Source organism: Solea solea, chromosome 12 (genome assembly GCF_958295425.1).
Source record: "Solea solea chromosome 12, fSolSol10.1, whole genome shotgun sequence".
In the NCBI taxonomy this organism is placed as follows: domain Eukaryota; kingdom Metazoa; phylum Chordata; class Actinopteri; order Pleuronectiformes; family Soleidae; genus Solea; species Solea solea.
This window is the reverse complement of record NC_081145.1, coordinates 3,891,919-3,916,670: the sequence shown is the minus strand read 5'-3', so window position 1 is coordinate 3,916,670 and position 24,752 is coordinate 3,891,919. Positions and strand designations below refer to the sequence as shown.

The following is a 24,752-nucleotide window of genomic DNA, read 5'->3' as shown; positions in this document are numbered from 1 at the left end:
ACAAAGCTCTGCACATGTGAACATGTGATCCAGAAATAATAAACAAAGCAAGTACACAGAAGAAGGTGACAAAAGCTAGAAAAACATGGCAAAATCCAGACAATGAGGCTGAATGTACAGCTTTAAGTAAATGGATGGTAAGAAAGACATGGAATGATACTCAACATGGTACCAACTACTGTAGCTCCAGTTAAGGTTATCCTGGTCTGTGATGTAACAGGTCGACCAGAAAACTAATACTTAACCTAATACTGAGCTGAAAGGGAACATATATCACCTAGTGTAGTGGAGTTAGACTCACACCATTCAAAATAAATACATTCCAAGTCAGTGCTTGGACAGTAGCCAAAGTAACTCATGACTTTAACTGTGTATGTATGGGAAGGTACTGACTGACGGATGTAAGATGGACTGATGGAAGAGCGAGTCTGGCTCATAGTCTCTGTTCTCATAACCAAACGGTGGTCAGTGGAGTTGAGGTCAGGGCTCTGTACAGGCCAGTTACGTTATGGGACCTTCCCCAAACTGTTCCCACAAAGCAGGAGGCTGGAGTGATTGTCTTGGTAAGCTGAAGCAGTAAGATTTCCCTTCACTAGAACGAGGTGACACAGGCCATCCCCAGAAAATCCTATCCTATTTTAATAATAAAAGTTGTAGCCCAATACGTTTGTCTATATTGTGTATGTTTGATTCAGACAAAGTTTTATTAGTTTACAAAATCGTATTTTTTCATTAAAGCCGTTTTAATCAATACAGATATCATCATCATCATCATCAGATCTGTGCGTCGGTGGAAAGATTTGCTTGCAAGTGCAAAAAGAATAAAACAAATCAGATTCACTTTGCTGTTACCATGGCTACAGGCATCTCAAAGCCAAGCTGCTGATGGCGATCCCTCTGAGGGACGAGGCTTCAACTTTCACACTGTAGCTAAAAAGCTGGCACTTTATTTATTTTTTTAAGATGCTCCGCCCCCCAGCGGCATGCATGAAGAGGGGTGTGCGTGTATGCAAGCTTTGTGTGCGTGTTGTGTATGTGAGTGTGGGATTGCTTGTGGAACTGCGTTTTGCATTTGTGGGCATGATCACCAGAGTGTGCTAGAGACTGTGTCCTCCTACTTGTCTTAACTGATCCTCGTCTTATGGTGTGAGCTTTCAGCCTAAGCAGCTCTAGCCAGGTGCTGCATCTGTCTGCAAAGGAACCGTAATCAACGGAGGCAGCTGGAGAGAACATATATACATACACACGCGCGCACACACACACACACACCCAAACATACACAAACACAACAACAACAACAACAACAACAACAAGACAGAAAAAAAACAAACAGAAGAACAGAAAAGAACAAAAGTGGATGAGGTTTGGGAGTGGTGAAGAATCACTCTGTCCGAGACAAAGGGATGAGAAGTCAAAAAACAGGGCAGTGTAGTCGTTCTGGTAGTAGGGAGGTAGAGGGAGATGGTGGGGATGAAGGAGGGGCTTACCTCTGGGTGAGACACCGGTACTCTCTGGGACACCTGTGTGTCACACACACAAAAGAAATTAAAGTCTACTTTTCACGTGACAGAGAGCTAGAAGAGTCTGGGGTCATTTTCCTCTGTACATGACATGGTTTATCTACAGCAGTGTTTCTCAAATTACTTTCAGAAGTAAAAGGTGTGTGCTGTAAATTATGGAAACAATCATTTTCATTGTTTATACTTCCATATTTTATATTGCTTATTCTAATTGCTGATTCTTAAATACTTTTTTAAGTCCGATACCAATAGCGATATCACAAACTCGAGTATCTGCCAATACCGATATCTATCCAATACATCTGTCATTTTAGACCTTTATAAACTACAATAAGCTGTTAACAACACATTTTTGCCATTTCAAAGACATAATTCTCCAACTGTGTAATAAATATTTTTCACCCATAAAGAAAAAAAAAAAACAGCCTACAACATGATTTTTACAGTAGTGAAGCATGCAATATATGTAGGATTTTTGGATTGTGTCAGATTTTATATTTCTATCTGATCCAGTGATTTTGATTGATACAGAATATTGTATCAGTTTATCCCTAATTCTAATCCTATTTTTATTTGTAATTTAAAATTCTGACTTTTGTAAATGACCTTCTTGCTTATTTTGGTTCCTGTCACTTTTTGACCCCGGACCTTCTTGCTGTAACAAGTTACTCTCGCTGGAGGGTTTTCAGTAAAGTCAAATCTAATCCCTGTGCTTCACTGCCAGGTTCTCTGGCACACAGCTCTGATCCACTTCTATCTAACAGCGATGATGATGATGATGATGATGATGAGGTGTGCTACAAAAATGGCTTTTAAAGACAGGGGACCCAATCCCAGTTAGAAAATGGTCTCAAAATGCAAGAACTTGATTGTTGTCTGAGGTAGTGCTGCACGATTCAATAAAAATGTGTGATTGAAATTAAAGTGGACAATATTGTATAATTAGTATACAATAAATAAATGGTATTATGAGTCTACTTGCTGCATTGTCAAAGAAAATGCTGCTATTTTTCAACTCAAATATTAAGGAGCACAAAAAATACAAAATGTATTCCATAAAACAAGGTTTTAACAGTATTTTTTGTGAAAAAAAAATTCTGCAAATTGTGCAAATTCAGTGGCACTGTTGTAAACTTAAAGGCGACTCTGGGCAAACTTTTCAAATACTACTTGAAAACAAATTTTGTACAGTAAAAAAAGCACTTCTGCAAAGTGCAAACAGAGACAGTCCATCTCTACAGAACAGGCTGTGGCACATTAAAGTGCCTTTCTATACAGTTAGTACAACTACAAAAAAAAAAAAAAATAATAATACAAAACTTTAATTCAATAAGACTGCTTGAATACTCCAAAAAGGACATTAAAGAGGGGTGTTGCAACACCCCTCTTTAATGTAAAATGTGGAATACTTTGTAGCCTACTACATCTCCTTCTAAACATTAAAGTGGATGTAAAATAAAATGGATGCTTTGGGTTGTTCAGTCAATCACACCCAGTCTGTAGTAGGGGTGGGAATCACCAGACACACCACAATAAAGTATTTGCCAAATCATATATTGTAATATACAACAGCTTCAGTGAGCGTGAACACTTGGCACCATCTAGTGGACTGAAACATCAATTGATTTTTTTATGCCAATCCACAAAAAGCTTCATTATTTTTTAACATCAGTTTAAAAATGATATGCCAAAAAATCAATACTTGGTGTCTGAAAGGCGACACAATACTGTCACGCAAAATATCACGATATTTCACTGTATCCCCTCGTCTGTAGACCTGAATAGTGTTTCCTTTGAAGACATGAGCTGGAGATACACTGTCTATGGAGAGCAGAAAGAAGCTGCTGAATGCATCATCAAACTCTGCTGTCAAGAAAGTGCTGTGATCCACTCAATTTGAGCCAACACTGATTGACAGTTTACATTGCAATGTTAATGTGTTCATTTGGCTGACAACTGTTCCGCCACAGTGTAGGACAGGACATATCATCTAGAACACACTACACCACGCCATCATCTAAGCAGTGTTGTAGTACTCAAGATTTAGTGATGCTACTACAACACTGCGTCTAAGTTTAAAGCAAAACAGCGCAAACTGGGCCACACACACCACATCACTGTTTTATTTACCTGCTGAACGAACCATAACCAGCTGATTTTGGCAGAGTTTTGCAACAGGGGTGAGTAAAGAGATTGTACCTGAAGTGTTAGTGGAGGAGATGGGCATTGCCTGTTAGTGAAGCCGGACAGAAGGAGGAAGAGTTCGGGGAGCAATGAAAGGGAACACAGTTAAAGGCTACCTGAGATTTTGGATGATGTCTGAGTGTTGGATGAGTCTGCAAACAACTCCAAGGGAAACTGCAGCTGCTCTTCAGTCTCACTGCACCCTGAAAAGATGCACAATCCAACTGGTGTTTACATTTCTAACATGCAACACAACAGAGGTGATGCTACTGTTTAAAGTAGCCTGGCTTTAAAAGGATAAGTCTGTTTGTGAGACAGACTCTTAAAGCCTTTTTAGGTTTCTGAGAGTATTTCTAAACTCAATTCTGACATTAGCCATCTTAGCATTGTAACTCTTAGCATTACTTAAGGTTAACTACCAAATTCTTATCCAATGAAAAGTATATCCCGAGTATAAACTGAGTTAAAACACCAAATAAATAAGCAGACAGACCTTTGGTGACAGGCTTGTCTGCTGTCCTCTCCTGTGTCTGGTCCTTGTCAAAGGTCATGGCAACTGCTGTCACTGCAACCTGTGAGGGAGACAGAGCGGTGTATATCGGTAAATTCTAACATGTGTGCGATAATGCAAACGAGTTGCAGTGTAGGAGGCTTTTTTACCTGTATGAGTTCGTCCTCTGGCACTGCTACAGTGAAGTTGAGATGACACAGACAGCAGGGGATCATGGAGCGCAACTTGAAGTAAAAACTCTGAAAAAAATACAATCAATTACAAACACAACCACTGAAATCACCATTATTCTGCAGCAGCTCTTGTATATCAGCAATATACAAGAGCAGAATAAATTGTTTTTTCTTGCCATGTATATTTATGAAAACCACTGTGACATTAACCACAGTTAACATAATTTATATTAGTAATCCTGACATAATGTTGCTTGCTTTCCCAGGCATACGCAGTAACACTGATCCATTATACACACAGATATGAAATGAAAGACCCTGTACACTTAACAGTACCTGACCAAAAACATGATCCCTTCAAAATATTCTGTATCCAGCTATTTTGTCTGCATGTGGTGCAAAACAATTTACAGAGACCATTGTGTTCCATCTCATGTTCTTACAGTGAGACAGTCAAAGCTAAGTAGGGCTGCAACTAATGATTATTCTCATTATCCATTAATTATTTTTCGATTAATCAATTAGTTGTTTTAGTCCATAAAATGTCAGAAAATGTGGGAAAACCTTGATCACTGTTTCCCAAACATGGAAATAATGATCAAATGTCTCAAAATTATTCAGTTTTAACAATTTATTTGCTACAATAAGCAAAGAAACCAGAAAATATTGACATTTAAGAAACTGAAAAATTGCAAAACTTCTTTTAATTATTAAAAAAAATAGTTAGTGATTAGTTCAGTAATCAATTAAAAATCGATAAATTGCCGCAGCCCTAAAGCTGAGCAGATTATAAATCATAAAATGAACGAGTGTGAATTTGTGATAGGTGTAACAAAACAGTATTGTTGAAACAGCTCTACCATACATATCAAAGTCCAGTTATAGTGTATCAGCATGGTACAACCTGAAGTACAGATTATACTATTATAAGTAATCAATAATAATCAATAAGTGGCTCCTTACCTTGAGCAGATTTTCACACAAGTCAGTAAAGATCTTGTTCAAGCCTTGGTTCGTAAGATTGACATTACTCAACCTAAAGACTCTCACTGACGTAAACATCTGTAAGACAGTAACAGAGACACGTCACATTAAATAATCAATCCCTGGTTTTAAAGGCTGTCACATTCATAATCCTCATATTTATTATATTGAATAAATTATTAAAATACACAAAATATTATATTATATACACTAAATATTGTATTTATTGATGGAATCGACAAAATTATATTTTAAAAACTCAGTAACATTTAAAGCCTAATTATTTGTGTTATATTGGGGTGGAGTGGCTCAGTGGTTAAGACCGGTACCCTGTGCACCCTGTGTGCAAAAGACTTCATGGTCGCAAGTTCAACTCCACCCCTGGCAGGTTGTACTGAATTCCCTTGTAAGTCGCTTTGGATAAAAGCGTCTGCTAAATGACATGTAATGTGATGTAATGTAATGTAATGTAATGTAATGTTATAGCAGAATTTGACCATATTCATGGTTTCTAACACATTCTTCATTTAACAGTAAAAAACCAGAGAAATAAACCGGGTATCGTCGAAAATGAAAGGTAATAAGTACACTTTTAGATCATGTATTACAGATAATAAACAGTAGACATTTTATTTTAGAGTGTATTTACAGTAGGGATGCAGCTAATGATTATTTTCTCGATTATTCGAGTAATTGTTTAGTCCATAAACTGTCAGAAAATGTTGAAAAATGTTGATAATTCTTTCTCAAACTTGGTATTAATGATGTTCGTTAATGTCTTGTTTTTGTCCACAAACCAAAACGACTCAGTTTGAATGATTTCTTTGTTATGTGGAGCAAAGAAACCAGAACATGTTCACATTTAAGAAGCTGAAAAATCTGAGGAACTAGTTTAAATCCTTTAAAAAAAACGCTTCAAAAACAGCCGATTAATCGATTATCAAAATAGTTGACGATTAATTTAGAGTGTACTGACACTCACTTTTGAGATCAACATCTCAAAAGAAAACTTCTCACGAGTGCAGTGAAACAAGCTGTATGCAGATTTATATCCTAAAAAAACCTAAAATAGGTTTATATATTATTTATAAGCTATGTTGCTCAGCCATAAAACATACTGTATGTTAACTGGTAAACAGAACACCAAGCATACACAACTACACAGTGTGTGTACATTTCTAAAAGTGGCCTGTAACTTATAAAAATCATTTTAAATGGTTGAAGATGATGATGATGTGAAGTGTGACCTGCACTGCTGAAGTCCAGTTGCAAATCCCAGGCATAATCTCAGTGTTGCAGCTGTAGAAACCTGGAGACATGAGAAATAATAACGTTAGTTAGGAGCCACAGAAATTGACAGAGTTACTATACATATTTGTTAATTCCCTGTCTACATACCAGGTGGGGGAGGGGCATCAGTGAGGAGAGAGTGGATGTCCTCCACAGCATCAGTGTCATCAATCTGTAGAAAAGGAACAATCAACACTTATCAATTAAGTGTCCTCTGAGGCTAACTGTCTGATTTTGAAAAATGCCAAGAAGTGGGCTGAGAGCCTGTGTGTGTCAATATTTTTGCTCTAAACTGTGAAGATTTGCACCTGGATCAGCAAAACACATTACTAGATACTACCCATACTCTGGTTTACACTTGACAAAAAGTGCTTAAGTTACACTTCACGGCGTTAAATCGTGGCCAGAAATGCTTCCCTTTTTTCCAGAACATTATATTGTCACAATTAAGTTGATGTTCAATTTGAATGTCAGAAAATGTGTCATAATTAGCACATTCATTCACAAAAATGTATTGTGCGACATCTGTGATTTTGACCTTTGTGTCAAAAAACTTCATCCTCAACTTTTGTGTAAAATCTGAAAAAAATTGCTTGAGTCACTTCTAAGATATAGGATTGACAAATATGTGATGGGCAGACAGGAATCATATACATATACTATATGTATCTCATTTATCTTCATATTTATTCACCTCCAGGACAAAGGCATCCTTCTTGCCGTGGGACAGGTCCAGCTCTGACAGTTCATCTGAACTCTCCGAGTGCGAGCGGAAAAGTCTGGACCGCTGTCTCGGCTCAGGGATTGGAGAACCCACCACTTCCTCAGTCAGTTCCTGTCAACAAATGCAAGGTCTCAGAGTGTACAGGAGGTCAACGTGAGCACCAGATCATCACCACAGCAGCCCTGCACTCCTGTACCTCACAGCTGTTATTGATTGTAGTAGAAGGACCGTGTTAATAAACGCAACACATGCTCAAACTCACTCATGTACCCAGTCAGCTGAACCATAAAACACACAAACACGAACGAACACGCGCACGCACACACACACACACACACACACACACACACACACACACACACACAAACACACACACACAAACACACACACACGACTGGTGTTAATTCAACTATAAATCTGGAGTATAAAGTATGGAGTGGTGCAAATGCAGACAAAATAAAAATATACAGGTGAGAGTGTGAATGAGTGGAATAGTCTATAGTGGTTTAATCTGGAGTGGATTACACTTTGTCCTGTTCCCAAAGTCCCCAGTTAAGATCTGTTACTCAGTTATGGTAAAGGTGGTGCAGTATTTAGATTAATAGAGTGAATTATTTTTGTCATGCTTTGCTGCGTCTCACAGCATAAAGTTAGCGTGCTCAGTACCATGTTTATGCCGCCGAACACCTCGGGGTCCAGGGCAAATAATTTCTTTAATGACCAGAGAGAGAGGAGAGGGGTAAGTTTATCAGGATTCACAGAGAGCAGATAATGTATGATTACATGAGCAACACTCGAACAGAGATCATTATGTCCAAAATAATGGAAACTCTTTATTCTGTAAATAGCACCTAATTATCCTGATACAACTGGACTTAAAATAATGCTCAAACCTTGTCTATGTCATGAATGACTCTCAAAATAAATAACCTTTTAAAGTTTTCTTCAAATGTTATGTTTCCATACTTTTTAGTCCGAGTGGACACTTAAATCTTATACACTGGGAGGCCAAGTTTGAATATTAATATCTTGTCATGTATTGTATATGTTGTTCCTAGTAGGGCTGGGCAATCATTACATATATATATATACATATATATATATATATACATACATATATATATATATACATACATATATATATATATACATACATATATATATATATACATATATATATATACATATATATATATATATATATATATATATATATATATATATATATATATATATATATATATATGTAATATAAATCAAACCAATATTTCCTTATGTTTTATTAGTTAGGGTTCTTTGGATTTTTAATAACAAATGACGGATATTTATGTGTTAAAAACAATGAAATTGCCTATAAATATAGTCAAATGCTGCTATAATATAACAAATTATTAGGCTTACAATCAAGACTAATATAATAAACATAATTTTTTTGACTTCATGTATTTTTAATCAATCCACTGATGTATTCAACATAATAAATAATATCATGATTATCAGCCTTTAAAACCAGAAAAGGTCCTCACAGATACATATCCTTATATGAAGATATTCAAAATCTAAGACCATATCTTGTTTCATGTCTGTCACGATAATACATATAATGCCCAGGCCTATCAATAACCTTTAAAGGTTTGTTCAAGTATTATGTTTATGTCTTGGAGGACTTCAAAATGTTATATACATTATACATTTTTACACATTTTGCAAAAATATTTAAGGTTGCTGGATTTAGGTTGTTAGTAAATATGATGGAGACGAAGTATAAAATCCTGCCAAAGACATATTATCAAACACTATAACTAGTTCTCTATAAAGAGGCAAAACTTTAAAGAGCCACAAGCAATCAAAGTGCATCTCATTCACCACACACCAGCTACTCAGAGATACGTTACTATCACAGTAGCGCAATAAATAGTGTACCGTATTGTACCGTTGTGAGAATTGTTGACATCTTTATGTACTGGACTTAATTCATTTAATTATGGCAACAAATGTTTTGTACTGAAGACACAGTGTATGTTGTGCGTCTCACCGGAGGATTGATTTGATAAAGCTCTCTGTTCTTGGCTATAGTGTCATTGATCCTTTTCTGGATGGTGAGGATGTGGTGCTCGTTGCTCAGGTCAATAGGAGTCTTCCCTGCAATCTGAATTCCCCCTGGCGCCGGCAATGCTGTCAAGTACACTCCTGTGGCAGACTGCACACATACAGAGATTATCAGGGACAAGGCTGCAGGAAAATAAACAAAAAACATGTTAAACTCAAATATACTGTACATACAGCCAGACCCAGGAGCATGTTCTCCCCAACACTGATCTGTATCTGTAGGCCAAACAGAGCGTTCATGTTCCGCAGCTTCAGTTTGTTCATCAGCTGAGTGTGAAGCTCGTATTCCATGAAAGGCAGCAGGTTGGAGATGACCGTAGCATTCACTTCTCCCTGGGCTTTCTTCTTCAGACGACACAGCCTAAGAAGACAATACACACTGCAGTTAACTCACATTGATCAGTGTGATCAATATATTGAATATGAATTCAATTTTATGCTGATCTACTGGAGAATATCATCACATATCAATGGTACAATTTGAATTGAAAGAAAATATTTGTGTTCAGGTTTCTTTGTTTTTTTCTGTTATTTATATGAAATAAAATTAAGATGAATATTATAGATAAAAACATGAAGGATTTTAAAAAAAAGCCACAAAATATATGAGCAACTAAATAACATGAAAAAGACACAGTAGGAGCTATAATTACAATGTTTTCAGTGAAATGTGTGGAACAACCACTAAACCTCTGCTAAGAACATGACTGGTGGTATTAGTGATATGAGGATAGAGCAGGTCAGAGCTGTGGTTCCTGACTGCTGCCTATGTTAAAATAAGTCTTATGACAGGCTAATGCATGTATGTAAATTGAACGCCAGGGTTCAATAAACATTTACTGTTTCACCAATCTGCATTATAAGTCCACAATGCAGAGCATTTACATATTTTGAATAAAAATAATGTATAGAATTAAATACATGAAAAAGACAATCAAAGAACTAAACTGTCAAATAAAAGCATAGCAAAAAAAGCTTTACTGACTATCAAGTTTCTGGAGGAAAAATGTGTATATTTAAGTAAAAAAAAAAAAAAATAAATAAACAAACAAACAAACAAAATATGCAAATTTCCATTCAGAAGTAATAATGGGCTAATGCAGATTATAACTGTAAGTTTTCTTACCTGGCCTGAATAAGGCAGCCTTTCCCTGAGACGGCTGCTTCAGATGGCATGTCAATTGTTGTGAAGAGCACATCAGGAACCTTTGTGGGAAAAAAAACAACTTAAATAATCAACTTACTTTTTCACTAACAATTTCTTTCTGGGAAACCAAAGTTATATGCATCACGTCTTCAGACCTTTTGTCGTCTGCAGTGGTGACAGTATGTGAGCTGAGCGGGAAATGGCATGTTCAGCTCATCGTACGGGATGTGACAGAAACCACAGCTTGGAGGCGACGGCTCCTCAAACCTGGCAAACAACACGCACCTTGTGGTATTAGCCTTCATGACTCCGTCCATCCTGTACGTACGGATATTTAATTTACATTTTCTATACATGCAGAGAGATTCACACAAAAACAACCTGTGATCAGTGTTTCCGATGTCTAGGCAACCTTCACGCATGTATCTGGGATTCAAGATGGATGCTGTGCCCGACGCTGACAAGATACACACCTCCTCACTGTGTTGAAGAGAAATGGAGACATTAGGGGAGAGAGAAGTTGCCAGTGATGAGGACAGGAGACAGCCAGTTTGGTCAAAAAACTGGCTGTAGTTTAGTTGGATAAGTGGGAAGTCATTTACTATTACATACCAGATACTGGTGCTCTCACTGTAGCCCACAACAGCATGGCAGCCAAGAGCTTTGGCATGAGACTTGATCTCCTGACGGATTTCCTCCCACCAGGCATCACGAGTCTCTGGCTCGTCTGTAAAACAAAAAACTTTGAGTCAAACAAAATCCACAACTCATTTCTAGATTGACTGAATCATCTTCTAAAACCATAAACCCTAAAATCTTTAAAACTAGCAACTAATTTAAGACTCCTCTTCAATTGAACGGTTTACAAATAGTCTGCATCTAATCTGCTGTCTAATCTGACAAATTTACCACAGCATAATCAAACAATAACAATTTATATTTTCTGATGATTGATGGGTTAAAATGTATAATAAAGCAAGCCAAAACCAACTATCATTCTGTAAAAACAAAGAGACAATTAGAATGTTTTATGACGATGACAATCGATGTGTGTGACATTCCTACACTATAAGAAAAAAACATGGTCTCTCTCTTGTCTGCGTCTCCCTTTAGTCAGCTACACTAACAGAACAGTGTAAACAACAGGCACCAGCTGAAGTGGTGTGGAAAGAATATCTTAAAGGGGACATATTACGCAAAATCAACTTTTTAACCATTTTAATACTTATATTTGGGACTCTGGGGGCCCTACCAGTCACCAAAGTGTGGAAAAAGAATACTCCGTCATGTTTTCGTGGTTCCCCTTAGTGTAAGTATAGGCGATAAAACACTCGATGTTGAATTCCCTGCGTTTATGACGTCAGCATGCGCATTTCACCGCGAATGTTACCGCCCCACCAGTAAGTTTACTTCGAGAGCTCCACCTTAGCTCCACCTTGTCCCTGCGAGAGTGCAGGCGAGGGAGGAAGAGCGGTATTATGTCAACGCGGAGGGACAAGTGTGCTGTTCGTGGCTGCATAGTGGAGCACAGTGTTTTACACAAACTTCCACAGAGGATTTGATATATGAAGCTAATGTGCCGGATAAAGTCAGCAAACGTGTGTTCGCACTAGACAGCGGTCGCCGTATTTAGTCAGGGGACGTATTTCACCGACGTACAAACACACACACGTTGTTAAGAAAAGGTCACATAGAGCTCATAACTGACCATTCTGAGACGTCCTAATTAAAAATATTTGTTCAGTACGTCCTCCATGACCGGAGCACAGACTCAGTCTGATACAATCACATATACAGCGGCGAGCGGCAGTTTATGCCGCTCGCCACTGGCGATCAGCGGTGCTGCACTCTCTGTGCAGAGGTGCTGCACTCTCTGTGAAAATCAGCTGATCGCCAGCGGCGAGCCGCCTAAACGGCCGCTGTATGCGACTGATCGCCAGCTCCGGTGCAGACCGGTGACTATGCTCCGGAGACCTCGCCACCGCGGCACCGCTGATCGCCACCGCGGCACCGCTGATCGCCAGCGGCGAGCCGCCTAAACGGCCGCTGTATGCGTTTAGGCAGCTCGCCGCTCGGCGGTGGCGATCAGCGGTGGCGCGGTGACGAGGTCTCCGGAGCATAGTCACCGGTCTGATACAGTAACATACAGCGCCAGCTTATGCAGCTCGCCGCGCGCCGCTGGCGATCAGTGGTGCTGTTCCTAAGTGTTTTTAACTGATTAACAGTTCGGCACTGTTCGGCTCGATCCTTATGTAGAACGTCTCTTCCTGTGACGGCACTCTGGCTGTTTTCTGCGCACGCTGCCATGTTGATATTGTCAGAGAACTAGTGGAGGGAGGGGGAGACGAATAGAGCTGTAAAGCGCTGTAACGAGGACAAATCAGAAACCCCCTGGAAGAAGTGGGTGTGTGTTTGCCTGTGTCTCATTTGCATGTAAAGGGACCAAGCACGAAAACCGAGCGTTCTGAAAGGGGCGGGCTTAGCAGGGTTATTGAACTGCTATGATGCTTCATCCTTATGGTATTTTGACCAAGGCATGTCACTGACATGTTCATTAGGACACCAGGGAACTATTTTAATGGGGGAAATAGGGTATAATATGTCCCCTTTAATGACTGTTTTTATAGATTCATTATATAAAAGACAGTGCCCCTCCTTATGAAGAAAGACTTTCCTAACCTGGCGACAAAGGATTTGAAATCAAAAGGATTATCATTATAATAAGCCATGGATGCATTTTAAAAGTATTACAAGGCTTTGCTAAAATTATACCACGACTATTAAACTAAGCCCAGTCCACACATAGGTGGGTATTTTTTTCTGTGCGTTTTGATCTTTCATACAAACAAACCGTAGGTTACTGTAAATCTCTGAAAATGCACATTTTAGAAAAGATTTTCACAACCTCCCTGGCAACAGGGTAAACAGAGTTTTGGGCTTGTGACATCACATTGTGTACGAAATCAACTTGTGCTAGTATGAGCATTACTAAGTGGACAGCGTGCACAGGTCTTCTAATTGGTCAACAAGACATTACAGTCAGGGTTATATCTGTTGAGCTTTTTGTGTTTTCATCATGTGAATGAAGAGGTTTCAGAGAATCTGGCATGTGTTCACAAGATTACATTTAAAACTGGGGGGAAGAAAAAATACCCACCTATGTGTGACATAGGCTTTAGTCTAACCATTGTTGACGAGTTTCATGTAATTCATTAGGTAGTTGTGGATCACCGAATACATGAAGGAAGCTATTTTAGAGTAATGAGCTGCACCTCATGACGCCTTGACATTAGGGATGCACCATATGCTGATATATCTGAAAACTGATACCGATACATATATATATATATATATATATATATATATATATATACGTATATACATACATACATATATATATATATACATATATATGTATATATGTATATATATATATATATATACATATATATGTATATATACACGTATATACATACATATATATATATATATATATATATATATATATATATATATTGGTATATATATAAATGTATATATACTTTTTTTTGCAAGCACAAGTAAAACAAGAAGAAGGTAGCAGCCTATTAAGCCTTCTGTTTAAGTCATTGCTCATTAGTCATATCGGGGGGAACTCGGCGTGTTTGACGATATACAAAAATACATTTTAAAGCCAATATTGGCCGATACGGACATCGTGCCAAGAACATTGTGCATCCCTAGTATATTTCCAGACAGGAGAGGTCTGTTAGTTTTTATTATTTGCACACCTGTGCTTTGTGAAGAAAGATAGCTTAGATCAGAATTTACTTTACTGATCCAACAACAAGGTCAGGGGTCAAAAAGTGGCATGCACAAATGTGGAAAAACATATTACAAATCCAAAATAGTAATAAAAACAAAGATAATATCAATAAAACCAAGATAATGAAAAGTGTAAAACATGAAATTATTAAATATTTACACAATATACACCTTTCACTACAGAAGTTGGAGAAGGCACAAGCATAGAAGTGAAAGAGTTAGCAGCCTCTGTTTAAGCCATTAGTCCAGGAATCTTGGCATGTTTGCCGATATCTGAATCCGATAATGCATTTTATGGTCAATATTGGCCCATGACAATATCGTGCCGATAATATCGTGCATCCCTAATTGACATGACATGCTGACAGAGCCCCAGTGAGAGAGAGAGAGAGAGAGACACTCAGTTGCCTGTTGAGAAGGAGGAGATGAATGAATGAGAGGGTAAAGAATTGGAGATGAAAGTGAAGAGATGATAAATAGTGGTTGATGGTCAGGCATCAAGCCCACAAGGTGGGCACTTTTGAATCAGAAGCAGCATGTCACACAGGCACAAGCTCACCAACGTGCACGCTCATGACCATGTACACTCTCATGGGCAGGGAAGGGCCATATTCATTCACCAGAGTCCTTTCAAAGCTAGTCTAGTTTCAAAGTTAGAGTGTCCTTCTACATTCCCCAACCTCAGCTCTTTCTTTCCACCCCAATCATACAGCCCCATTCATTTTTCCTCAAGTGCCACCCATCCAATCAGTCTGCTTTCCATCCATCCGTCCATCCCTCCTTTGCTTGCCCCCCCCCCAGTATGAATACGGCCCAGTGAGTTAGGGATGCACATGCCCAGTCAGTGGCTCTTAGTCACTGAGTAAACCTCCTAAACCTCCACTGGTCTAGACAGGTTTGACCACAATGCTGATTCAGAAAGCATAAGAAACAGCGCTGGGACAACATTAGGGAAGAGCTGCAGCTCTTCCATGCAGTAGGATGAGCTGGGGGTGGGGAGGAGAGGGGGGGGGGGGTGGGGGCAGCCAGGTCAGGCTGGATGGGGTGGGTGGGACACAGCGCATGCTCCAATCAGCTCAGCATACACTCACACCGATTAGAGAGAGGAGAATGGCAGCTCAGTGAACTCAGCGAGTAACTCAGGCAGACTTTTTAAATCTCTTTGTACATAAACAGACTGGCTGGTCTGAGTGTTAGATGCATTTAAAGATGTTTAACTTCATTGAGCTGCCACTGCTCACATGGGTAAGAGCTATAAAAGGGGGGAAATACCTGCAGTGATACTATTCCAGTCTAGCAGTTTGTATGAGCGCGTGTTACCCAAGGCTGGGCCAGAACACACCGTTAGTACAGAAAACAAGAGAGAGAGAGAAAAAGAAAAGAGAGAGTCTAACAAACAAGCACAAGACAACAGCAGAGGTCACACGGCACTTCACAGTCACTGTGCAGACACCAACTTAATTCAGGCCTACTCAAACAATCATACAGGAAGAAGACTGACAAGGAAAAGAGAAGAGGGATAAAGACCCAGCCATTAAAAAAAACAACATGCAGAAACAGTTCAATTTAGTACAAGAGAAGGTGCCCTGCCTGTGGAGTTTGCATGTGTTAGGTGTATTATTGAGATTATAAACTGCTTTAAAAACATCTGTAAATAATATATAATATTTGGAAGTAGGGCTGAACAATTAATCGTTTCCATATCAACATGCTGGAGCTATAAACTGCAATTTACATATGATCCGACTAATCGAAAAAATAATCGGTGAATAGTCAATTATCGAAAAAAGCGTTTGTGGCAGCCCTATTGGATTTAAGATTGTTCTCTTTCCGAGATCCAATCCACTGATTTTGACCAGTATTTGACCAATATCAATACTCAGTATGGTATCGGCTCGTCCCTACTATGTTCTATGCAAGTTTAAATACATAAATGTTAGAAATAATTCACATTTGACATCTTTAAGTTCTCATCCTTGTAGTATAGTAGTCAGTATATTGATAATACCCAATCAAGTAATTCTCTTTTGCAATATACCTGTAGTATTTCATGAAAAATGCAATTAGGTATTTTAGTCAAATCACTCAACCTGAACAAAATTGTTGTGTTTTAAAGCCATCAACTTAACTTTAGTTAAGACTTAAATGAACCAAATTACATTACATCATCTCCTTCATATGTTTTGCCTTCTAAGTGAGCATCACTGTGCAAAATTCTTATCAAACGCACAGGTAAATTGACCAAAAAAATCGGTCAAAAAACTCCACAGGACAGCTGTAACTTTGATCTGTAATTAATATACGACAGCAACAGTGAACAGGGCTCTCTTCAGAATGGTTTCCAAGTCAAACTATAAGATTTGCACAAGTGCAGACAGCATTTCAGACGCTTGACTTTTTTGCAGTTTAGCAGTAAAAGATTTGAGTGACTAATGTTTGTTTCCTTGTCCACGTCTGAAAAGAACCATGCTTATCCTAAACCCAGCAAACAGTCATCAGCACCACCCCCACTTTCCCTAAATTCTCAGAATCCATGATTCAAATTAGTCAAATGGAAAAAAATACTCAGGCTAATAAATGGACCTTTAAACAGCTTCTACTCACTTAATGAATAATAATCTGGCTGTCGTCGATGTTAATCTAATTTTTTTTTTAAATTTACATTACAAAATAATAGACTAGAAGTGAACACAAATCAGAAGCTGATCAGCTGAGCAGAGAAATGTAAAACACCAAACATCATCATCATCACACAACAGAAGCAGCAGGCAACAGATTGGAGCCATGCACCACTACAAAGCCTCATTTTGGGGTGGGGGGGGGGGGGGGGGGGGGGGGGGCTGCACCTCACGCACAAACACAGACAGACACAACCATCGCATCACCAGCACAGCAAAAGATTACACACAGCCAGTCAGTCAAATCATAAAGTGAAAGTTGCCCCATTCATGAAAGTGTTTTTCACTGTTTTGATTACTGCCTAAACTGAGATTACTGCCGCCAAAGTGCGGCAAAGCTGCGTGACCACCAGGAACAGCTTTCACCCACTTTAGGACTCGAGAACTGAGGTCTTACAACACAACTTATCTACACAGTCAAACAGAGTGGAACACAGGCAGATAATAGGGGCAGCATCAACTAACACCCACTTGCGGCAAGACTGGACACTCACACAATATTGTAGGTCGATGGAGGAGCTAACTGATAGCGTTTTGGACAATGGACGAGACACATTAGGACACTTGTGTTTTTTTGTGTGTGGGACTCACCAGGGTTGTGTATTCTGTCCAGTAGTTTGACGGAGCGGGCACTGACTACTCCACCGACATGGACCAGAAAACCCAGTGGGAAAGATGTTAAAGTGAAGAATGGAAACTCCTGATGAAAGAAAACAAGTGTGGTCATGAGTATTGGAGAAAAAACACTTTTCCTGTGTAGTTTTGATTGATTACAATATTTTAAATGTCATGATTTAATTTGATATGCAGGTGTCTGAGTTTAAGTTTGCAGTTTTGGAAAGAGATGAGGTTTTTTTTTTTGTTTTTTTTTTTTTATGATACAAAATCGTAAAAAGCTTTAAATGTTTTCAGTCCACTTCAAATTAAATATTACAAATTCCCAAAACAGGCATATTTAAAAAGATTCAAATGTCCAATAGCGGCTTTTGAATTTTTGAAGTCCCAAATGCTACATAGTGCATCTTTAACTGTGCAAACCTGATGTTAGTAAATGTGCAAGCATGCAGCAAAAGATATGATAGAGTTCCCCCGTGCAAGAATTCCCCAATTCAAATAGATCTGAAAGTGACTGATATTAAGTATTTTCAATATCAATGATTAAGTGGTTTATTCAATCCTTTCAAGTTAAATTGAAGGGCACCCAAACACACACATAATCCATGCAATCACTCACAAGTGAAGTTAAAATGACTTTCTGTGCCTGTTAGAATCATTCTCTGTTAAAGGGATACCAACTTTACAGAAACCTTGAGGTTTGCTGTGATTACCAATCATGCAATGATGGATTGGCTCAAGCAGTGCAGTGCAGTTCAGCTCGCTACTGTACGTTTTGGAATGGTAAATCCTGACCTGACTTGCATTTCAATGGCTGGATGGCGATATCTGTATCAACTACATACAGTAGCGACACAACACAGCCTGCTAATTCATTCATTCAAGAACACGTAACATTTAAGACATCATTTGCTAAAGCGTAACTAAAACCCCATCTTCTGCAGCTAACTGATTTTGCCTGATTTTGAAAGCTGGGACAACAAGCCTCACGCTGATGAGAGGGTGATGAAAGAGTGTACCAGTGATGCAAGCATGGACTGAAATAGCTATTGGCAAAATTGAGTAGCTGAAGTTTGATCAGAGAGGCAGTGATTTGTATCAAAACATGTATAATTGCAATCCTTTTTTTGGTTTGAACCTGGATCAAAAACAACATTACTAGATACCCATATACAAATGTGAGATAGTATGGATCAGTTATTTTCCCAACTTTCGACAAGTGAAATGCAAATAATTGTGTCAAGTACTAATCTGAACCAAACTGTACTGCTTGGTGGAGATGGGGCTTTAGAGTTTAAAAATCAGGTGTGGGACTGCCATTTGTTTTATTCTTGTCCAATATACTAATATGGTTGACATCTTCTACTCAGACTACAGAGGCAAGAAAGAGGTGATGAGGTGACCATGCTCATTCCCGAGCAACCAGAAACACACTCAGGAAAAGGAGTCAGACAGAAGGGGGACTTCATATGAGTAACTAGAAGGCACACGCGCACACACACACACACGCGCAGTCACATGCCCTTCTTTCAAAACCTGAGGAAACCACAACTCTTAGCCTCCCCCCCCCCACCCGCCAGCCCTCAACCCAACGTGCATGTAAACCCTTTAGAGCACAGTGGGTGCCAAGCAAATGTGAGGACACATGAGGAAGCCATGTCACTCAACCCAGCCCGTCCCTCTACAGAGATCAGGGAGGGAAGGGTAAGGAGCCGATTCAGACTGGATGGTGGCCGTCAGCAGGTCAGGGTGTTAAGAGGAAAGGTTGACAGAGGAAGTGTCACACTGATTGGGACATACCCTGGCGTTTAACAATAACCCAGAGGAGGACGTTCCCTGATGTAGCACAAGTGATCAAGAGGACAAAAAGAGGGAATATTACTTGCTCTTACACAGACCCACTTCCCATCTCATAAGTGTAAATTAGTATTGTCTAACACAGGCCCAAGTCAGACCTGGTATTAACATCCATCCTCAGTAGTCTGACCTCATGTGGACAGTGCAACCAAGTTGTCAGATTTTTCAGCTTCTTAAATGTCATTTTTTTCTGGTTTCTTTGCTCCATATAACAAAGAAATAATTAAAACTGAATAATTTTGGTTTGTGGATAACACAAGACATTTGAGAACATTATCTTCTCAAAGTTTTGAAAACTCTCTGCATGTTTACATGCACAGTTTAATCTACGAGCTAAGGCCGTAGTCCCTCTAAGACAGGGAATCGGACAACTTGCAGGGTCCGGGTTTATATGTAGAGGAGAAAATGTATTGGCCGTAGTCCGTCCGTCCGTTTCATATCTGCTGTTAGCCGATGCCATCGTGTACAACAGTACTGCGGTTTATACATCGTCCCTTTCTACTTCTGCAGAACGCTATGTCCAACTCGATGCAGGATCAATCAGACTATGAATTGCATTATCCAGGTATGTTAGACCGACTAAGACTAGCAGGATTTTAGTTGGACTAATGTGTTTAATTATTCACACAAACAAACGTCATGCTCAACCATATATTATATATTACATAATAAAATTTACAATTGCAGATATTCAGATATTTCTCACCTCCCGGACACCCGCACAAACACACATAAAAACAACAGATGGCTGTGTGTGATGCATTGACTACGTTAACAGTTAGCTCTACCAGCACCATCTAGTGAACAGCAAAGTATGCTGATTTATTAGTTACTCTGCCATTGATGGCATAAAACCAGAATTATTTCTACATGTTCATATGATTTATTGTCAAGACTGTCCACTTAAAATACATTTAAGCTTGTTTTTGTCCTCCATTGTCACCATAAAACAACGTTACTTAATTGTTTCCTCTTTTGAGGAGCAAATACAAAGTGGATGCAGGACAAACTGGGCTCACAGCGCCCTCTGCTGAACAACTTGATAATTACCTCACAGTCTGAAAGCACTTGCATTACTAGTTTTTATGGTCCGAGTTGGAAAATCCCTACCCAAGTTTGAATGGTTGTCCAACATTTTGATAAAAAGTGAAAGCCCTAGTGTGCATCTGTGTGTCTGTGTGAGTGACAGAGAGGAGCTGAGTGAATCAGAGCTCTGTGTTTAAACCATTATCCAAACATCACATGGTGATTAGTGTTAATATTGTGACAGGGTTGGAAATAAATCAATGTGTGAGTGCTGAGTATAAAAAAGTGTTATTGGGAGGACAGCAGCTGGGGAAGTTGTCTCATCTGTCCTGAAGACAGACAGTGTTCATGCAGTTCAAGGAATGTGGACAAAAGTGTCCCTCCAACCACTGTCGTTTGTGACTGGATCCAAGGACACATTCAGGATGGATTTGGAGTCTGAACTTAGAGCATTCCACACGACCACTGAGAAAGGATGGTAATGCCAGATTTGAAAAGGGTCAAAGAAAGCTTTGTGTGCCTTATGTGCATACATCTGAGACATGTCAAAGCATTAACTGAGTTTTTATTTATTTGGCATAAAAGTTAAAGTAAATCCAAGTGAAATGACACTTCAACAAAAGCCTTAGCTGAAATAAAACAGTGCGTTTCAGTCTCAAATGTCTCCACATACAGTGAGTAACTAAATACATGAAAGGTGAGTGTGTGTGTGTGTGAGCATGTGATCATACCCTCTGTTCAAGGGCTGTCTGTGTCTGTTGTCGCAGCAGGGTCTTCAGAGGTCCCGCCTCTTTGCCGGCACTGCCTCCACTGCCCATACCTGATCATGGAGGAGAGTTCATCACTTTTATCACATTAACCAAAAGGCAAGAAATGCCACACTTTCAGACGATTATAGCAATTGCTGATATTGTGCACCTTAATACCATACCTCACTCTTCCTAAGACAACTCTAAGCATTTTCTTTTACTCTACTGAACCGAGAGTGAGGACTGTGTTCACCTGACAACTCCATCAAACCACATGCTGCAGGAATCAGTCCAAGTGTTTCTGCTCTGAGCGGTTATACCATGCATATGTTGTTAATGTTTCTGAAATCTCCAGTCAAGTCAATCTGGGTGTGATGTGTCCAGATACCAACACACAAGAGATGCCAGAGCAAAACTGTTAGAAGGTTGTGTTACTTGAAGACACACAGCAGTCCTACTATACCAGAGGCTGCCAGCAGTAGGTCCTCAGTGAAAGACACACTCTTTCTCAGCAGGGCAGAGTCTGACTGGATGGAGGAGATACAGGGTGGGGTGGCAGCTCTCAGGGCAGTGTTGGGACCACGGCCCAGTGAGCCAGACCCAGGGAAGTAAAGATTGTCTGAAGAGAGGATGGGGGAGCTGGGGCAGAGAAAGATGCCGGGCCTGCATCTCACTAGCTGGGGTTTCTCTGTCCAGCACATTCAAAAATAAAAAAAAACATGGAGGGTGCACAGAGGAAAACAGGATAGAGCAATAAGCATCAATGTAAACAGAAGAAAAGGGGGGGACAAAAGGACAGAGTAAGTATGTATGGAAAGAAGGGATGTGTCTGGATTAGGGCCAGTCCACACAGAAACGAGTGAACGTGAATCCACATTTTTAAGTGGCTCTGTGTGTGTGTCCGTTTGTGTTTCCGCACTTGCCAACATGACCAACAGAGGCCGACAGGGGCTTGTTGCATGAATGGGGTGAAGTCTGCCATCTCTGGTAGCCTTGTTGTTCTGGTGTTTCAGTCACATGCAAACTGCATTTTGGGAGCCTTGAAACAGTATTTAGAAAAACACTGTTGTTTGTTGTTGTCTGTTCGCTTTAATTTTCTTCCTTTCCCCTGGCTCTGTTTCTGTGAGTGTATACTTTAGCTCTGTCTCAATCTTCAAGGCTGCTTCCTCCAAGTGTGCATTTGTTATCCAGATGTCGTCTAAATGCGCTACAGCACTGTGTTGCGGGCTGTCCTAATTGTCACATGAACCGTCAGCTAATTCATTTTTGAAGGATATATTTGTGTATCTTTTGCGGCCGACCATATCCAAGAATTCTTTGCGCACCAACAGCAGTGCAATAAGGGTGGCGGTAATGCACCTTTCTGTTTTAAAAATCTGAAGATATATGCAACAACCTGACATAACAGGTGCAACCTGGAGATGAAGACAAATGCAAAGAAGAAGAAGATATGATTATGATATAATTAGATAAAAATCTAATATTTAAAGGGGCTTACCAAGTAATTTTAACTCATTCTTTATGCAATTTTAACAGGGTTTACTTTTGAAGAATTTATATTTGTGGATTAAACCACAAATATAACATTTCTGTTGGGAATATAATGATCCAGGTTCCACCAAGCCCTTACTTGTGTTGTTATCAAAGTTTACAAAAAAAGCCCTGCCACTGGCACTCACAGACGTCTAGGACAGCCTCACTTGCGAAGGATACATTAATGTATCCTTCAAAAACAAGCAATTGTCTGCCGCATGAGAAGGAGCCAGCAATTTGAGTGTCAATTGGGACAGTTCACATCGCTTTGACGCATTTTGACATCATCCAGACGACAAATCCACACTTAGGAGGATCCCAATAGCGGCACGCTCATTTTATTTTAAATTTAGGTTTCAAAAAACTCATTATCAATATATTGTTAAAGAGAAGGACAAAAGAATGGAGGCTGAACAAAGAGAAGAAAATGACAAAGAAGAGGAGAAAGGATTGGAAGAAACAAGGAAATAAGGAGGAAGGTAGACTGCTGGTCTCTCCCTGAAAGGTCAAGAGCTGGCTCTGATAAGATGGTTCTTCAGGCCTTTCAGCATTTATGCTTAACTGTGTTAAAATGTGCTCAGGTGCCTTGGCATTGAGTTTGATCACGCAAGCCCTGTCCTCAGTGATTAACTGCAACAGCTGTCAATGAAGCGGCGACCTCAGATCAACATCATCCTCTTGTGAGACACAGTGCTTCATGTAAAACCCACAACAAAAGGGGAACAGCACACATACACAGATCTGGTGTGACTTCATGTAATCATACATGTTCAAGAAAACCTTTTGTTAAATACAGTGGAGCAAGAAGACACACCAGTCTGCTGAGGACACGAGGGAAGGATTCATAATCATGAAACGTAAAAGTAAAAGAAAAAAAAACAACAAAAATTTAAAACCGACCACCAGAGTAGCACCAAAATGAGTTGTACGGAAGAGTTGTAGGGGAAGAAGGGGGTGACAACAGGGAAAGTGGGGATGGGGGACAGTGTTCTTACCCGTCTTGGGCGTCAAACTGAGGTCTGTGTCTGATGATGAGGACTGGCGGCTGCATGGCTTGGAGGGAGAGAAGGGGGGAGGAGAGGAGGAGGAGGTGGGGAGGGCTCTGAAAGGGGTGGGCGGGCCAGAGAACGAGAGTACATCCTCACCAAAAACCGGCCTGCCAGGAGAACATGACACACACACACACACACACACACACACACACATACATACATCAGTCGCCACCTCAGCCTGTGGGCATTTGTGTGGATGTACTTAAGGGTGTGGAGTCAGTGTTGACTTTTTAATCTGCAAGTCTCCTGGGTGAGGTGAGTGTGAGGTGCTACAGGTGGCTGGAGAACCAAACAAAGCAAGCATGGGGAGGGGGGAGGGCAAAAAATATATACACATTAACACAAAGAAACACACACACAATAAGCTACAACAAAAGCAACATGGCAAACAAAAGGTTTCGATCGAACAGAGGATGATGAGCTGAAGCATGTGTCCCCATAGGATGAGGCAAAGGTCAGGTGACTGAAGCGATGGCAGGCCCTTCCTCAGGGCTACAGCCACACCACCTATCACCTTCCTGCAATAAGCCATTCAATGCAGACCAATGCAGGTGGAAATGTGAAACCTCCTTTCTACCCTTGGAAAAAGATAGGAGGAGCTAGTTGAGGCTAGGATTATTGTTCCGTCTCTTTCTCGTAAAAGGGTGTGTCTTCTTTTATACCTCTGTCTATACAAGTTCTCTATTGTTACGAGAAGGTGGTCACTCTACCCGGCATATGTGGCTTATATTTGCTGTTAAACATCATCTATGTTCCGTCTGTCTTCCATACGTATTACCTTCCCTGACCCTGCGTA

At 39.8% G+C, this 24,752-nt stretch overlaps 1 protein-coding gene across 17 annotated transcripts in view; it reads right to left on the bottom strand.

Annotated features, from left to right (window-relative positions):
- The window catches only part of c2cd5 (C2 calcium dependent domain containing 5), a 36,277-nt gene that overhangs the window by 4,469 nt on the left and 7,056 nt on the right, over positions 1-24,752 (bottom strand). The window contains exons 8-27 of one of the 17 annotated variants that reach the window (XM_058644660.1): positions 23,900-24,060; positions 21,835-22,059; positions 21,354-21,442; positions 17,716-17,824; positions 11,255-11,369; positions 11,024-11,122; positions 10,798-10,909; positions 10,622-10,701; positions 9,670-9,856; positions 9,422-9,586; positions 8,053-8,097; positions 7,357-7,497; positions 6,771-6,834; positions 6,620-6,681; positions 5,352-5,450; positions 4,365-4,454; positions 4,198-4,276; positions 3,821-3,907; positions 1,488-1,520; positions 1,089-1,220 (exon numbers count right to left, since the gene is read on the bottom strand). In XM_058644660.1, coding sequence (XP_058500643.1) covers positions 1,089-1,220; positions 1,488-1,520; positions 3,821-3,907; positions 4,198-4,276; positions 4,365-4,454; positions 5,352-5,450; positions 6,620-6,681; positions 6,771-6,834; positions 7,357-7,497; positions 8,053-8,097; positions 9,422-9,586; positions 9,670-9,856; positions 10,622-10,701; positions 10,798-10,909; positions 11,024-11,122; positions 11,255-11,369; positions 17,716-17,824; positions 21,354-21,442; positions 21,835-22,059; positions 23,900-24,060 — 2,174 coding nt within the window. Of the gene's footprint in view, positions 1-1,088; positions 1,221-1,487; positions 1,521-2,944; positions 3,720-3,820; positions 3,908-4,197; positions 4,277-4,364; positions 4,455-5,351; positions 5,451-6,619; positions 6,682-6,770; positions 6,835-7,356; positions 7,498-8,052; positions 8,098-9,421; positions 9,587-9,669; positions 9,857-10,621; positions 10,702-10,797; positions 11,123-11,254; positions 11,370-17,715; positions 17,825-21,353; positions 21,443-21,834; positions 22,060-23,899; positions 24,061-24,752 lie in introns of those variants that run through there. The other 16 variants (XM_058644661.1, XM_058644671.1, XM_058644670.1 and 13 more) reach the window with 16 other exon arrangements.